Source organism: Phoxinus phoxinus (assembly GCF_949152265.1).
Source record: "Phoxinus phoxinus genome assembly, chromosome: 15".
NCBI classification, from domain to species: domain Eukaryota; kingdom Metazoa; phylum Chordata; class Actinopteri; order Cypriniformes; family Leuciscidae; genus Phoxinus; species Phoxinus phoxinus.
This window is the reverse complement of record NC_136890.1, coordinates 13,077,671-13,094,929: the sequence shown is the minus strand read 5'-3', so window position 1 is coordinate 13,094,929 and position 17,259 is coordinate 13,077,671. Positions and strand designations below refer to the sequence as shown.

Sequence of the window (17,259 nt, the reverse complement as noted above, 5' to 3'; positions counted from 1 at the left end):
ATATCGGACACTCACCTGATTGGATCAAACTGTGAATTAATGAGGGGATGTTTCTACCCGATGTAATCCATTATGCAATAGTATTTAACCCACTCATAACCTTACACAATTTTTCCACAATTCATAATCCACTTGACCCTGTCTAAAAGTGGATTTACAATTTGAAAGCATTTTCTGGCTATAATGCAACAGCGCGAGGCGATGACAATTGTAGCACCGTTGTAGCCCTTCACACCACACACATCGAGAGTTGGTAATGATCATTCAGTGCTATATTCACAAATATTTTTATCTAGTGGTTGAAGCCCTTTCTGCTTCATGCACATTGTGTATCTCCCCGCTAAAGATGCCAAAGCACTACAACAGTAGCAGAAACACGGTGATCAGTAAAATAGATTGATAATTTTGCTGAAGAAAACAAGAATGTAGCAAGTATATATTTATTTTTATCTCTGACTGTTCAAACCAGTCTTGTGACAAGACGTTTTTTCATCTACAATTAGCATTATTAATCAGCATGCTAAGAGCATTTCATAATAAACAATATTATAATTTGGAAAATGTGTGGATGGCAAGGAAAGAGAACTTAAAACTTTGAAATTACTTTCCTGCTCATGATGAGAGAACAATTTTTTTCCGAATAAACGCTATCACAATAAAGACATTAATTAGTAAACGTGCTGTCATTGTGTGTTTGTACCTCTTGGTGGACGTGATAGGGATCCTCCAGCTCTTGATCTGACTCAGCTCTGGATCAGACACCTCTATATCCAGTGGCAGACGAGGGAACCAAACCCTCATCTCCAGCTGAGTGCTCAGGTAACTGTAGGTGAAGTTCACCAGCATCCTCACTCGCCCCTGGGTCTCTTTCCCATTCACGTAGACAAAGTCGCATCTGTCAGACACCTGAGGGCATCCAAAATTGCTTTATGTTATTTATAACTCATAGTGCGCGGGCTGTTCACACGGTAGCTTTCATGTTTTGCTGGATTTGAATGGACTTTCGACTGTGTAAGAGGATTTGTTGCTGCTTAACCCGAGTACAAAATGCACTTTTTGGGACCAAGTATAATTTAGGTTCAGATCAGCATTTAAAGTTGTAAAACTTGAGATTGAATATACATTTCTGAAAGTTAGAAATGTATAGCAAAATAAAGTAGTAGTATTTGATCTTTGTTTACTCCATGGCCCTTACGCTGCATTTTTGATGTAACCTTTATGTGTTTACTGTCACTTTTGAAATATAAAGTATGACATCTGGAGTCTCAGACACTTAACCATTCAGCATGGGCTTACCAAATGCATGCCGCCACATGATTAAATCAAACGTAATTTATGACGCAATTACATTTTAACAAGATTGAGGAAGGAATACAGGGGTGACTTTGACCAACATCCTGGTGTGGAAAAGCAAGTTAGCCGAGTAGAGATGAACCAAACTGTATTTATCAGTTAATTTGTATAGCGTTTGTGTCACTATGGCTTGTGTTGATTGGCAGTTTAACACCATGATTACTTACATATACAGGGTTAACATGGATTGCAAATGACATGTTTATGAATGCATGAGGTTATAATCCATAATACAGTATTTATGGTATTTATCCCATTAGTTGACTCGCATTGCTATCCACTGCTGCAAATTTCTGCAGAATATGAATATCCCCTATTGAAGTCCTACACATCACATCGTCCATGTCTAACATGTTCATTTTATTATTATTTATTTCTAATTTGATTGTACTATCCATTCCAAATGAGAGTGTACTAGATTCAGCTCTGTATAAGATATTTTACCATGTTTAGATCCATCCCACAGAATCCATCCCTCAAAACCAGTGTAGAAAATGCCAAAATTTTGCCAAAAGTAGATTCCATCTGGGCCTAGTAGCAGTAGCAGTGAAAAGCAGCAACATGATCTTATCTAAGGCCCTGTTTACACCTGGTTTTAAGATGTTTTATCACAAATGGACGATTTACACCTGGTATTAAGATGTGTTTTGGTCGATCGGATCACAGATAGACGATGTACACCTTCTGGCTATTTAAATATAAACACGAAGGGAGACGACGGAAATGCAGAGAGCCTTTTGTGTTTTTTCGAACGCATATGACCACATACGCGTTTACAATGTGAAAGCAATCCGGTCGAATACAGTTTTGAATACCTCTGGAAGTGATCGAAAGTGGACAAGCTCGAAACGTTTTAGACCCTGTTTACCCCTGCCCTGTATTTAGCATCGTCCACTTGTGATCAGAATGACAAAAACGCTTAATACTAGGTGTAAACAGGGCAAGTTAGTAAACGAATGAATAATTACCAGTATTTCTAGCAATCATAGTTGTGCCGAACGTAATATAAATACTGAATGTAATATACTGTTGTTTATGTGTCATATTTTCATGAAAGCATTTTGCTTTAAAAATAAAATGAACAGTTGGATGCTGTCTAGAATGTAAGTTTGTGCTAGACAGCAAGTGAAGCCTTTGTTTATGCCTGATACATGCACTCTGATGTGAAACACAGCACACACACACACACACACACACACACACACACCTCAGAGGCTCTATAGAATTCCAAAATGACAGGCAGCAGCATAGAACAGCAGGGAGAGGAAGTATAGTTTGCAGAAATTTACATTTACCTACCCAGGTAAAATATGAATTGTTTACTGGTACAGAAGTTGCATAACCTGACAGTGATGGATATATGGCCTGGCACATTTGAAGAAAATAGTAAACTCTTTGTGACCACCATTATTTATTACGTCTCTTTTTTTAGAATACTTCATTCTGATTGGTCAGCCATGTTTTTTTAAAAATCTTAAGTCAATGATTTTTTTAAAAGTCCAAATGTACAGTAAGTGTTTTCTCTAACTCTACAATTGGTGCATTTCCCAAAAGCATTGTTAACCAACAATAGTCACAAATTCTGTTATTACCAACATAGTTCAATGATTTGTGTTTCCCAAAACCATATTTCCGTAAACCATTCACGAAAAACATCACAAAGTTGTTTACTTAGAACTACAACTCTCGACCTTTGGTTAGAAGCATACAGTAGTTTTTTTTAGTATGACATATGGACTATATAAATAATTATTGCTCTTAAGTTCAATAAGCAAGCTTACATGCAGTAAATTCTACATCTTGTCATTCTTCCATATACAATTTTCATTCTGTGTCTTTTTAGTTTGTCAAAAGTAAGCACTGTTTTTAAAGAGTGTGCTCCAGTACCCCAAGGGAAGCCTGAAATATGATGTAAGAGGGAGCCTGCAATGGGATCAAACATCTGTAAATAAAGCAATACAATGGAGAACAAAAAAATGGACATTTATTCGATCTTAAACCAAATAATTAGCATAAACTCTGCTTGATGTAATTAACGACAGTTCTGTGTTGTTGAACCAACGTGGTTTGAAAGAAGGATGTGTGACAAAGTTACGAGTGTTTCGGGAATCTGTCTTGACTAGCTAGTTCATTTCTCCAACAATGCTTCATAATATGATAGTTAAGCAGCGAGTTGTGATTTCGGATGCAGCCATTGAGTGAAAGAGGTCAGTCCGCTCCACTTGTACAGTATATGCATGTTTTTCCAGAAAGGTTTTTGGTTTGCTTGGTAACATGCAGAGCTTGATGAACTATTTGCATTGGTGGAGAAGAAATATACTCAATAACCGGATACTTACTATCTTGATATAAAGCAAATAAAAATTAAGGATTATTAAATGTTGTTCTATGCAAATTCGCAAAAGTAGAAAGATACAAATACACAGTTTTGAAGATTCTGCCAGAGCTCTTTTAAATACAGTACAGTAATTTATACTGGCAATGCTTTGTGAAGAAAACAATTAAATAAAACAAGTGACCAATACAATCTGTGTGACGTAATGACTTCTGAAGCCATGTGATATCTTTCAGCTTGTGTTCCTCTGTAAAAGAAAAAAGAACAGGACATTGGTTTGGAACATGAATTTTCATTTTTGGGGAACTATTCCAAACATGAGTCTCATCATGTTTGCTGCTCATGTATAATCTATTAATCTTGTTTTAAGTTTGGATACATTTTTTTACTGAGGACATCAAAGTAAATGCATTTCTGTGTAATTCTAAGAAATCAGGCCAGAAAGCAGTGTTGTCCTTGAATGAGACACGGCTGAAGTTCTTTTAAGTCTCTCATCTTGGCTGTAGTCGCAGTATGGTGCTGAGCTGTCCTTTCAGATTAAGTCCTCAACATAAAGGATACAGCCCTCCTGAGTGAGGTCAGAGCGTGGCTTAATGACTTTGCGAGGACTGTCACAAGAACTCGAAGAGTGACAGAGGTTGCATACACAAGAGAAGACTTTGACATGTTGTCTTGAGACCTTCTATCACTGCATGTCTGACAGAAGCCCCTTTCACACATGTGTTTGAACAGGACCTTTTCAAAAACACCTGTAAATCAGTTCTGGCAATTTTCTGGTATGAGAAGTTAAGTACCAGTAACTTACCACTATGATGCTATGTGTGATCAAAGCATAAGATTACCATGAGCATGTATATTTTCTTTGGGCCAATCATAAAGCTCTGTCAGAGGGGTTTACAGTAAGCTCTGCTGCTTTTAATTGTTTTTCTAAGTAAACATGAACTTGACGGACTTGTACCGTTGTGATATCTGACTGCGCTCGAGACCCTGTCTTCTATTTTATTTATCAACTCTGCGGTTACTACTGCGTACTATAGTAACTTCAGCATTATAGCAACCATTAACTATTCCTTTCCCCACTAGTGTTTACTAAAATGCGGGCCAGCGCCAGCGTTTTTTTTTTATCATACTCTCAAAACTTTTATGCTCCCCAGAATATTTTGTTGTATTTATATGTAAACAGTCAATATATCAAAAGAAAGAACAGAGCGTTTGATTTTAAACAAATATTATCTAGTGTAATAGCACACCCCCTACCGTATAACAGTGAATACACGGATTGCCAGAAAAACACGCCAATGGCGGGCACACGCAAAGTGTTCTGTCATGAGTGATGAAAAATTCTGTGATTGATTGTACTATCATTTGTCATTTGTCACACCTGGACAAACAGTGAAACTAAAACGCTTCTGCTCCAGGTGGATATAGAAAACTGCGTAGCATTCAAAGATAAATTCCAATGATTGACATTACAGAGTTTACCAACATTTATGTGCTGACGTGTGAATGGTATTTTATCGGTAAAAAGACAAAACGCTGTTGCTTGGGGACAACAGCATATTTGTAAAAACACATTCTACATCAGAAAGTCAGCATGGTAATTTTAAAGTTATTTATCAGGTTTAATGTGTGAACGGGGCTCATGACATACATACACAGACACTCCATCTTTCACATCCATCCATCTTTTGCCTTTTGGGTTAATTACAAATAAATAAATCTAGTTTTAAACGCATGTGCCAAGTTTTTAGAAATATGTGGTTTGTGTTCATGAAGGTTTCATGTGATTTTAGTAAAAAAACTATACTAAGAATAATTGTAATTTATTGCCAAAAAATATCATGGTGTAGCCTTCAAGTAAAAAGTAAAAACTTACTTAATCTTACTTATCTTAATCATTATTTTCATTACTAAATACACTTACCGTGTGTGTGCGTGTGTGTGCGTGTGTGCGTGTGTTTTTGGTTGCACCACATGACTCTTATTTCAAATTTCAGTGGAGCAATTTTGTTAAAATAATGTACAGTATAAATCTATGAAATAATCATACAAATTATGGCAAACGCTTTAATACGGTTTTCTTTTCAATAATTTAATTATTTTAATGAGGCCTTTCTCTGCATTATGATATTGTAATTTATAATTTTTTACATTATTCCCTAAGAAGAATTTCTATTAAAACATGCTCATGATAGGAGAGGTGCATTCATTTCATTGTATGAATTACATTTTTAACGTCTTTTTGAATAAATTAATAGATCTGGTCAAAAAATTAGCATCACATTATTGACCTCTTTCTATCTCGCATGCACAAAGAGAATGAGAGTTTGATATTAGCTTGATATGACTTTCAGTAGACTTTACGACTGCTGTATCTGAGCTGAGATAAAGAAAAAATAGCTGAGTAAATACAGTAGGAACTGTACCTTTAGAACATTTTCATCTGTGGAGCTGCAGTCAGCAAAGTCGGAGACATCCGTTACAGAACCATCCTGTTCAACAGCGACGGTTCGCACAGCCACCGTAACCCTCTTACCAGTCAGCACGGCGGTGTTCAACAGCTCTGTGTCCTGCACAGGGGACAGAGATCAAAGTTAAATGTTGGATCGTGACACTGAGCTAAGCTTCAACTTTAGCAGTGGAGGTCAGAGATTTAACAAGTTGCTCAGAGATTTCACAACTACAATTGAAGGTCAGAGATTTAACAAGTTACGTGTACACCATGCAATCTAGTGATGAATATAATGGCATAATATCAGTGCCTTTTTCAACACATTTTACTGGTAAAATAGTATGTTCGGGGACACAAAGGCGGATTTTAGGTTGGGATGGCCTGTGCCAATCTATTTAGATAATCTGGGCCAGAGATGCTCTACCTGGACTGATACAACTTTATGTAATCAAAGTAATTTTTTGATGAGAAGTGAAAAGCAAAAAAAACGGATTATTTTATGGGTCACAACCCCATTTGCCAATATTGTCTACAGTGACATGGGAAGCACCAGCTTAGTGAGGCAAACCTCTGAACTTTAAAGATCCTGACAGATGCAAAATGCCTGCTCACATAAATGAAACAGGTTTTCAGGAAACAAAGGTCACTCAATTTAACTTCATGCACTGCGTTAAACATGGATTTGCCATTACACTTAGTTTGATCAAACAGCATTGTTTTTTCATGAACTAAAATAGTTAGATTCATTTCTTATCCAATATAATACGCTCTAAAAACCCTCACCCTCTAAAAACCACCTAAAGCCGACTAGAAACAGCAAGGTGCAAATCATGGATTTCCCAGGCTGTGGCATAAACTTGTATCTATTGGATTTGTAAAAAAAAAAAAAAAGTTTTGAATAAGCATTTCATGAGTTCTTCAGTTGCAAGAGCCTTAATGAGAATGTCCTTTTAGCAGCTCCATGTGCTATTGCTCAAATGTCCAAAAACATGATCCCTTACAAAAAAGTACATAATACTTCAAAGTTCTTACTAAGCAAACTTAAGTAAAGTTCAAGAATATCTTCCAAGTATAATGTATGTAGTATATTAATATCACTGTAGTAATAGTATACTTGTAAGTTTACAATTTCAGTACTTCTTGGGACTAAATTGGCCCACATAGTTTATAAAAAATATAAATTTAAAGCCCCTCTGTGGTAAAAAAGTTTATGTGTCTATGTGGTGTTTTTAATGTGCTTTAAGACAAAATGTGAGCAAATTCATGTCAATACCATTGCGGAGTATTTTTACCTTAAAACTGCAGTGAAAAAAAAAGCAGTTTGAAATCACAGGTGTTTCTGACGTCACGAACTACCGTGTAACCAATCACGTCAACGTGCGGGCGGGCTGAAGCATATCATTAACTGCTGCGAAGCAGGGGAGTCTCAAGAGAAGCCAGACTATCCAGGTATATTTTTCTGTTGATAAAATCGGGTACATTTAGCATTATGGTGGGTGAATTTTGTATATATTACGACGTTATAATGAACTTTATGCCTTTCTCAACTGACGTCTGACGTTAGAGTTGTTCTGATTTTTTGATGGCAGCTGTCTGACTCTGAGATGGCGAACGAGAACATGGTTTGTATAACATTAGCGACACATTATTATTTGTTTGATAATGTAGAACAAATTATGTTGTAGAGAGCGATACATAAAACGTATTTCCATTCTGATACATCGACTTGTAGACGCGCTTGTGTGAGTGAGTGGAGGCGGGGCTCATTTGCATATCCATGGCTCCGCATAATACTAAATAAAGCAAGGGTGTAGAGTTACATTCAAGCTATTTTAAGGCATGAATAATTTTTTTCCCCACAGAACGTTTAAATATGTTATTTTGGTGATCAAAGATGAGTTTTAAGGGATACAATTATTGACTACAGGGGGACTTTTAGTGTCCTTTAAGGGTAAAAGTAGTAAACTTGGTGCTAAAACCGCCGCCTATAGTGTCAGACGCTAGTCTGCGTGTACTGGTGTGCATCTTGAGAGAAAACAATGGCACTGCCACATTTTCTGACATTGTCAATGCAAGTTGCTTTCAGTTAAGACTGTTCAAACATGCCTTTTAGTCTGGGACTAGGCTTAGGCCTGGTCTGTAACTGGGCATATATCTTCTGGTAATTGCTTATGATAAAATCCCTTTTGAATCAAGTCTGTTGCTGTTCTTCAGTTTAAATCAGCCAAATTCCAATCATTTACTATTTACTCTGTTATTCCACCTCAAAGCTGACTTGTTACTATAAACTTGAACATGTTACATTTACCACTTGAACATAGATAAAGTACAAATATACTTAGACTTTTCTGTATATTTGTCAGTATAAGGCAAGCTTAATTTTGACTATTTCTTAAGTAAGTTACTGAAAGGAAGACTTAAAGACTGAATGTATATATTTTTAAAGTATACTAATGGCCTTTTTTCGTAAGAGATCTGGCAAACATATTAGGAGTTTTTGGCCATTCTCTGTCCTGTGCTGTTTTCAGATTTCCGGGACGGTGTCCAGCTGTATATTAGAGCTGCTACAGAAAATCTGATTGATTATGCCTAAATCTGCTCATGTTTGGACACAATCCAAAGGTCAACCTGATTTGTCTTGCAGATGAAGCTTGTCGCATTTACAAGCTCTGTCACGGTGCCGAGCGCCTGGTACCCTGCTGGATCAATTCTGTCTTTCAAAATGCCAGTGAATAAGTCATGAAGATGCTTTACTGTCTCATATAGAAACATCGGTTTTGTTAAAAAGTTCTCTGCCATGTCTTTTAAAAACACAAAGTGGTACCACCCCAGATATTTGAACTTTTAATCATTTGGTAAGTAAACAGGTAAACTGGATGCTCTGCATCAATGAAATGGTGTTGTGTTTTCTTGCAACGTATTATTAACAGGCCAATCAGATTATTTCAAAAAGTGAAAAAGAAATGTGGAATGTGCACTTGTAGTGTACAAATCTTAAGGCCTATTAAGTGAACTTGAAGAGAATACACTTTCATAAAATGTTTCTTGACATACTTAAGTACACTTATAAAAAGGGCATTTTGTATTATTACATTTCAAATCACTGTTTTAAACAATAAGACAATTACAAATACATATGGTAACACTTTACAATAAGGTTCATTAGTTAATGTATTAACTAACAATGAGCAATACATTTGTTACTGTATTTGTTAATCTTTGTTAACGTTAGTTAACTAACGAACCTTATTGTAAAATGTTAGCATACATATTAATAAATTGCATACAAGTTTCAATAGAAATGACATTGACGTATATTTTAGTTTACCATAGATGCTTGTCTGTACATTTGGAAGAACATAATAAACATAGGCCTAATTATAAAATGACATAAATATGTACTTAAGTCTAACTTAAGTGGGTAAAAAAAACACTAAAGTTCTCTAAAGCTAATTGCATTCAATATAAATGTAATCTATAATACACTTTCATTTTCAACAGAATTAATGATGCAAACTTCATCAAATATTACAGAAGTAGCAAGATAATAGTGTCATTATTTAGTTCAGTGTTGATTCAGTTCTGTTCAATAACTGTTTATCCGTTATGAATAAGTTCAAGTCAGCTATAAGCTACTATTGAAGACAGTAATGTACAGTAGTTATTCAGCTCGAGTCAGTTCACTTTAATAACTTCAATTTAATAACTGGATCAGTTCAATTGCTTGATAATACGTTTCCCCAACTAAGCAATCCAAAGACAACAGTGGCAAGGAACCCTAACTGTCGGGTGACAAATGAAGAAAAAATGTAAAAGTAAAAAAGTGGAGCTAAAGTGTACTTCTTTCTCTCTTTCTTTCCTTTCCTTTTTTTTTTTTTTTTAAAGGGACGTATTAGTAAAAAAAATGTTTTACTATCTTTAATGAATACCTACCATAACTAGAGGAGCCAGGCCTACAAAGTCCCTCTGAGTGGTGTAGATCCTCATGGTGCCTTCAGACGCCCCCATCAGTTTGACTTCATCAGGAAGAGTCAACTCCCACTTAATCACCTGAATCTCTGACTGGCTGCTGACATCCTCCACTTCAAAATCCATCTGAAGAACTGCTAGGAGTTTGCTTAATCTGAAAGAGAGCGTGCCATTAAACACCTCATGCCATATACCGTAAACCCTCTTAATCTTATGTGATCAAATTGTCAAACAAACTGCATTTGCAAGTTGCTCTGTTTGATTCTAAATAATTGAGTGCAACTACTGACTTCAATATAATGGTATATTGATCATACTGTAGTTGCCACTTGAATAAAGTGACATTTACGAGTGAAACAGGATATTCAACATTTAAAAAAATAGGATAAGATGTGAATATGTTCATCGGGAATTGACTGGATGGTGAAAAGTATAGGGTCAATTTGATTTCATGTTGACTTTAAAAGAGACATGCTTGTGGTATCAACCTTTCAGCAATCAGCAAGCCATATCTTTTTAACCTCTTAGTAGTGCAATCCCATCAATGCCCTGCATAATGCTTTCAATAGGACATGGGATCACCCCTAATCTGATGCATCTGTTTCAAATCTTAGCTTTAAAATACACTACTTTTAAGCTCTAGGAATGAACCAAAGAGTTCAGATGGCTTTTTTTTGTGTGAACAGCTTATTTGTTTAAATGCATGCAATGGATCTGTTGTACAGGCAAAAAGGCAATTGTTTCAAAAACTGGGATTGACACACAAATGACTTTTGAAGAAATCCCTGATAAAATAATCCAGTGGCTATAGTGGGACCTCCATGTGTTTCACAGGACCATGATTTATCAAGTGTAAAATTCCATTTATTCATAGAAACAGAATTATCGGTTACATTTGGTGGTCTCTTTTAGACATTGTTTACTATTAGTAACATTGCACCTACATGTCAACTAACTCTCATTAGAGTATTAGTTGAGTATTAGACTGTTAGGAGTAGAAGTAGGGTGAATAGAATATGTGTTTAAGTTTAGAATAAGTTGGCATGCACTTGAAAAGTTACTTATAGTCAGTAGAATGTCTGTTGGGGGATCATCAAAATAAAGTGTTAGCAGATATTAAGCAAACAGTCTACTTATATTATACTAATAATTAAAGTTAGTTGACATGTAGGTGCAACGTTACTTATAACAGAATGTCTAGAGGGGATCAAAATAAAGTGATACAAAAATATCTATTACTATTCTTCAGACTTATTACTTCAATATGTTTAATCACTATTTAAAACAGGATATTGCAATATTAATCATTTGTTGCTGCTTAAATATGGATGTATACCACATGTTTTTTTTTATGAACCAAGTACTGAATCCGAAATAAAAAACACTGACGGATACACCAATTTGCCTCAGCAGTAATATTGGAGAGAGATTTTGGCAATTATTTATTCAGAAATTGCTTTCACCTCCTTTAACCCTTTAAGCCCTGAATGCATTTTTAGAGGTTTTTTTCTGAGTGACATACACAAAAGTAAAGAATCGTAGCTCCAAAACTATAGCAAGGAGAGTCAAAAGGTAGGCATTTGGATAAAAGACAAAAAAATATATTACTCATATTTCTTTTTTGACATGCAATAACTCAGGAAGGAAATAAGGTGGAAGTAGGACATGTGAGTTGCATCTGGCATGTTTGGGGGTTTAGTCAAAAGCCCATGACAAGTTTAGTCTAAGCAACGTTTATGCTTGTTGTATTTTACTCCGTGAGACCTTACAAATAAACATATGAAACATGACTATCTGAGCTATATGATGTTTTGTACATACGTACAAAAAAATAATAATTTAACATTTTTTTTTTATTAATCAAATTGGCTCTAAGCTTTCAAATTACACCTATTTTGTGTTGATTAAGGCAATAGTTTTTACAAATTTGATTATTAATTTGTTCGTGGCTAGGTCGCGCCCACCGGCGGATACACTCCGGATACACTTCAGTGGTTGTTAAGTACATGCATGCAAATGCTTAGTATTTTTTTTCACATGAGGACACCCCACGGTGGTGTCTATACCTTCCAAAGAGCTGTCTTTTCTGGCAAACATGCAGTTTTTGACCACTATGTACCTGCATGTGAGCTTCAGTGAGAGGTAAAACCGGTTCACATTATCACTAGATCCACACACTACACACAGAACCCAAGTCGATGTTGATGAGTGAAAGAACTTATCATAATAACCCACTGAAAGTTTATACATGTTTATTCACTAATGGTTTGTTCATCATTTGTTCATGATTAACCATTCTTTATTGAGATAATGATACAACAATTTAAAAACAGAGATATATCAATTTATATTTATATTAGTGCTTTAAATGTGATTCATCTTTTCCCAGCACTAATTTATATGATTTATAAGTTATTCATAATATAACAACTAATAACTTATTAACTACAGTATCTACTAATTATTTGTTTGATTATTTCATGATTTACAATTTTTTTAAGATAACTTACAATACACTTGTAAATTGTTAACATACCAATAATTAATGATTAATTAATGTATAGTCATGTTTTCTAAATGATTAGTTAATAATTAACTAATAACTTATAAATGACTTAAAACTGAATATTATTAAAACTGAAGTGTTACCGACAGAAATGACACATCATCTAATGCTCTAATCAAAGGCTGAAATCCTAGAATGGTTCCTGCCATCAACCATAAATAGAGAGGAGACTTCAGGTCAGGCTTTAACTAATAGGATTCTGACACACACCTCTGTACAACCCTGACCTTTGTGCTCCCATCTAATACATGCATAGTAAACATGCAGTCCTCAGTGGCAAACATGCAAGTGTACGTGTGTCGTGAGGTCTGTTAGCCATTCTTAGGTGTTTCTGTGGTTAATTCACTTGGAATTGAAAGCATAAATTCAGAGAAAGCTTTTACAGATTCACAGATAAGGACTAATGAACCAATTACAAGAATAATGACAGGGATCCACTTTGACCAATCTGCTTTAGCATGTTAACTCACTGTTTCTATGGACAATATTTCCTGCCAGGCACCAGTAAGAGTTGGTTAATCACCGTCTAATCATCTGATTAAAAGTAATTAATTAAATTTTCCTTAGCAGACACACTCACCTTTTCACGTTTGCAGTTGGCTTCCTCTGACAGATTACTCCAACACTTCCATCTGGGCCTGTGTCCAGGGTAATGTCCCACAGTAGCGTGTTGGTCGGCGTGGCACTACGGAAGGACACGCCTTTTTTTACCATGGCTCTGTAAAGTGTAAAAAAAGAAAAATGGAAGGGATATCTTGATTAGATTTGCCCTAGTATCACTTTAATCAAATGCATGAATTGTGAATAGATTGCGGAGTCTTTATTAATAAGAAAAATTGTGGTTAAACTAGTAACACAACAGGTCATTAAGGTCATCTCATAGACTGTTATCACAAATAAAGTTGAGTAAAGAAAAGAAAAATTAAAAAAACATACTGGTATACTGTGATAATGTGGTGTCCCCCAAGGCCTGATTCTGGGCCCTTTATTTGTTTAACTTACAAAGGTTACCACTGGTGTTAATTAATTAATTAATCAATGTCCTTTTTCTCACTTAGACTATATGCCCACAAATCAATTTACAAATGATTTGCCTATCCTCTGCTGCATAGAGAATGTATGTTTGTGGATTTGGGCCAGTTTTTTTTTTTTTTTTTTTTATATGGGGGGAATGGGGTATTCTATTTTGATCTTGTAACACTTGTGCAACTATAACCAAAAACATTTATTTTATTTATTTTCTTAACACGAGATCTGGGGAAATTGGAGGCCAAGGAAACACCTTGAACTCTTTATTGTGATTCCTGAACAATGTGTGCAGTGTGGCCACTTTCATCAGGGAACACCATTGTCATGAAGGGGTGTACCTGGTCTACAACAATGTTTAGGTACTTGGCACTTGGCAAATTTACATTTACATGAATGGCCGTACCAAGCAGAACATTGCCCAGAACATCACACTCCCTCCAACAGCTTATCCTCCCACAGTGCATCCTGGTGCCATCCCTTCTCCGGGTAAACGGCACATACGTACACGGCCGTCCACATGATGTATACGGAAATGGGACTCAGTGGACCAGACAACCTTCTTCCACTGCTCCAAATTCCAGTTCTGACGCTCACATATCCATTCTAGGTGTTTTTGACGGTGGACAGGGGTCATCACAGGCACTGTGATTGATCGGGTCTACGCAGCCCCATACACAGTGTTATGCACTGTGTTGTGACATTTCTCCCATAACCATCATTCAAATTTTTGACTTGTGCCACAGTAGCCAACACAGTTGGCTCGGACCAGACGGGACTGCCTTCGTTGCCCTTGTGCATTGATGAGCCTTGGGCACCCAACACCCGGTTTGTGTTTTGTCCATATTCGGACCACTGTTGGTAAATTATCAATACTGCTGACCGGGAGCAACCCACAAGCCTTGACATTTCAGAGATACAATGACCCAGTCACCTTGCCATAGCAATTTGGGTTGTTAAAGTTCCTCAGATCTTTATTCCTACCCATTTTTCCTGCAGCCAACATGTTGATTACGAGAAATGAAACCTAGCGCAAGTTCTGCCAGGAAGACTCAATCGTTCACGTCACTTATTACCTTCTCATCTATCCAATCATATCCTAATAGCCAGCATAAAAGGGTGGTACTTACACTTGTCTGAGTTCGCAGATGCTGTCGCTTCAACCACCTCCATCCTCCCCAACCACCACCAAGACGGGACCTTACTCCATCCCCCCCAACGCCACTATGTCGGGTACCCCCCTGTCTGCTTACCATCTAATCTACCCAGACCTTAATATGTGGCCTTGTTAGGAGATGACAAACTTCAACTGTGACTGGTCATAATGTTTTGGCTCATCATTGTACATTCCCAGGAAATCAAACCCTTGACCTAAGTGTTGCAAGCACCATGATCTGTTGTTTGAGCTACATGAACGGTCAGACAGTTAGCATGGTGAAGTCTTTACCTTTCAAGCACCACAGATACAAGTGATACAATGAGATGGATTTCCCGTAGATTTTTAAAAAATTTTTAGTTTAGTTTTACATATCCCTAGTATGGATGGTTTAAAAATGTGTTATGTAGATAACGCTATTATTTTTTCATTTATTACTGGTTCCATCCTCATTGGAAGCAATGCTTATGTTTCTATTCATAGCAGGTTTTCATGTGTGGGTGCACGTGTATGGCAGGGGGAGATAAGGCCAAGGATGGTTTGTTCAAGGAGTATAAAGCTGAGGCTGACAGTGTGGTTTCCAATACAGGGGTGAAGAAGAGGATGTTAGTCTCCGTTCCCTTAAAGGGGACAGGAAATCAATGACATCCACATCAGACCCAGTTAGCCAAGCCTAAACAGTCACGACAACCCCGACCCACACACACACACACACACACACACACACACACACACACACACACACACACACACACACACACACACACACACACACACACACACACACACACACACACACACACACACACACACACACACACACACACACAAAATCCAAACAACCTTAGTTTCAAGAAACATTCATTGTTTAGAAACTCTGGCAAAGAAACAAACAACTGAAATGTGACACTTTGGCCATGTATTGCACGATGCAGATGCTCCACTGGTCAACTTTAGCTGTTCTTAGAAGTTCCTGTGAGGTCTTATCCTGCGAGGTTCCTGTGAGGTCAAATGACTACAGCTAGAGTTCCTGTTTCTCCCGAACCTTTACAAACTGTCACACTGACCCTATATCACACTATTATCAGAATAATGTATCAATATAATTGAACAGCAACATTATGTACCCACAGGGGAGAGGAAGTTCAGCAGCTCAATAGGGTCAAAATCCTGTTCAGCCCAAGGGACCATTAGAGCTCTTGGAACAGAATCTAAAAGCTTCCCGAGAACCAATACAGCCAAACAAAGTGGCATAGTAGAGGATATCAATATGAGCATAATTATAAAAGATTGTTAAAAAAATGCACCTTTCAGATTCCAGCACCCTCTAAATCTTTTGTAATGTCGAAGCCATATTTGTGTTGCTGAAGGGTCTTTTTTCTCTCCATGAGTGTCTATCAAATATATTGGGGTTATAAAACGCCATAGGGCACAATATTAGTCTCACAGGGGCTGTATTGTAAGACCCTAGATGCCTGCCTGCTTGGTAATCTGGCCAGATTTGTTACAGGGCAGCAGAACATATATATATACATTATCATGTTTGCAAACTTAAAAGCACAGGGAAGATTGCATTATGTTGATTTTATTCAGGAAAACCTTGTAATACAGGGTTAAGGTTATGTTTCAGAAGATGTGATCTTTTGTGTGTGTGTGTGTGTGTGTGTGTGTGTGTGTGACCATCTGTGCTCTCTGTTCTTGTAAGATGTAATCACTGTCTCGAGTGAGGGCTCATGGGAGCACTAATCTTGACATTGACAGAGAAGATTTTAAGACTGTTCAGACATGAGACCACAATCGGCCCTCCCTATCTTGACCGAAATGTTTAAATCTATCACAATATCTCTTTTTCTTTTGCCATTTTTTCCCTGCAAGTTTCTAACTGTGCATTTACCAGTACCAGAGGCATCAAGTGAGGCAAGCAATTTTCGAATGCAATGTATTTCAGATTCAATTGGAATGGTGCAGTTATAAACTATACTCAAATTCCTATTTTGAAACACTAGATGCTTACATTATATTTACGTGTGTGTGCATTAAAATGTCTTTGTAAACACACAATTTCGTGTTATTTATGCCATGTATGATGAAGATTCTGTGACCCCAGCCCTAAAAGTGAAACTCTATAATTTTTGATGGCAGGTGTTAAGTCCACACTTAACACCCGTCCAAGACCGACATTTAACATTCCTAACCAAATCAATCTATTTGACCTATGGAGACCAAACAACTTGTGAAACATCCATGCCAAATCATCTTCTGTTTGTCACTGTTGAGAACCTCACAGCATTACGGTAGAGGGTATCAGAGCGAGCTGATATCACAAGTCTAATTGTGAGCCCTTTTTCAATTATCCGTCAAACATCGCTGACATTTCACATAATGAATGTAGGCTTTGAAAT

The 17,259-nt window shown here is 36.8% G+C and overlaps 1 protein-coding gene across 2 annotated transcripts in view; it reads right to left on the bottom strand.

Annotated features, from left to right (window-relative positions):
- The window catches only part of LOC307012149 (transmembrane protein 132D), a 38,628-nt gene that overhangs the window by 3,408 nt on the left and 17,961 nt on the right, over window positions 1–17,259 (bottom strand). For both annotated transcript variants that reach the window (XM_079638484.1, XM_079638485.1), the window contains exons 3-6: window positions 13,256–13,393; window positions 10,074–10,263; window positions 6,115–6,258; window positions 701–906 (exon numbers count right to left, since the gene is read on the bottom strand). In XM_079638484.1, coding sequence (XP_079494610.1) covers window positions 701–906; window positions 6,115–6,258; window positions 10,074–10,263; window positions 13,256–13,393 — 678 coding nt within the window. The remainder of the gene's footprint in view (window positions 1–700; window positions 907–6,114; window positions 6,259–10,073; window positions 10,264–13,255; window positions 13,394–17,259) is intronic.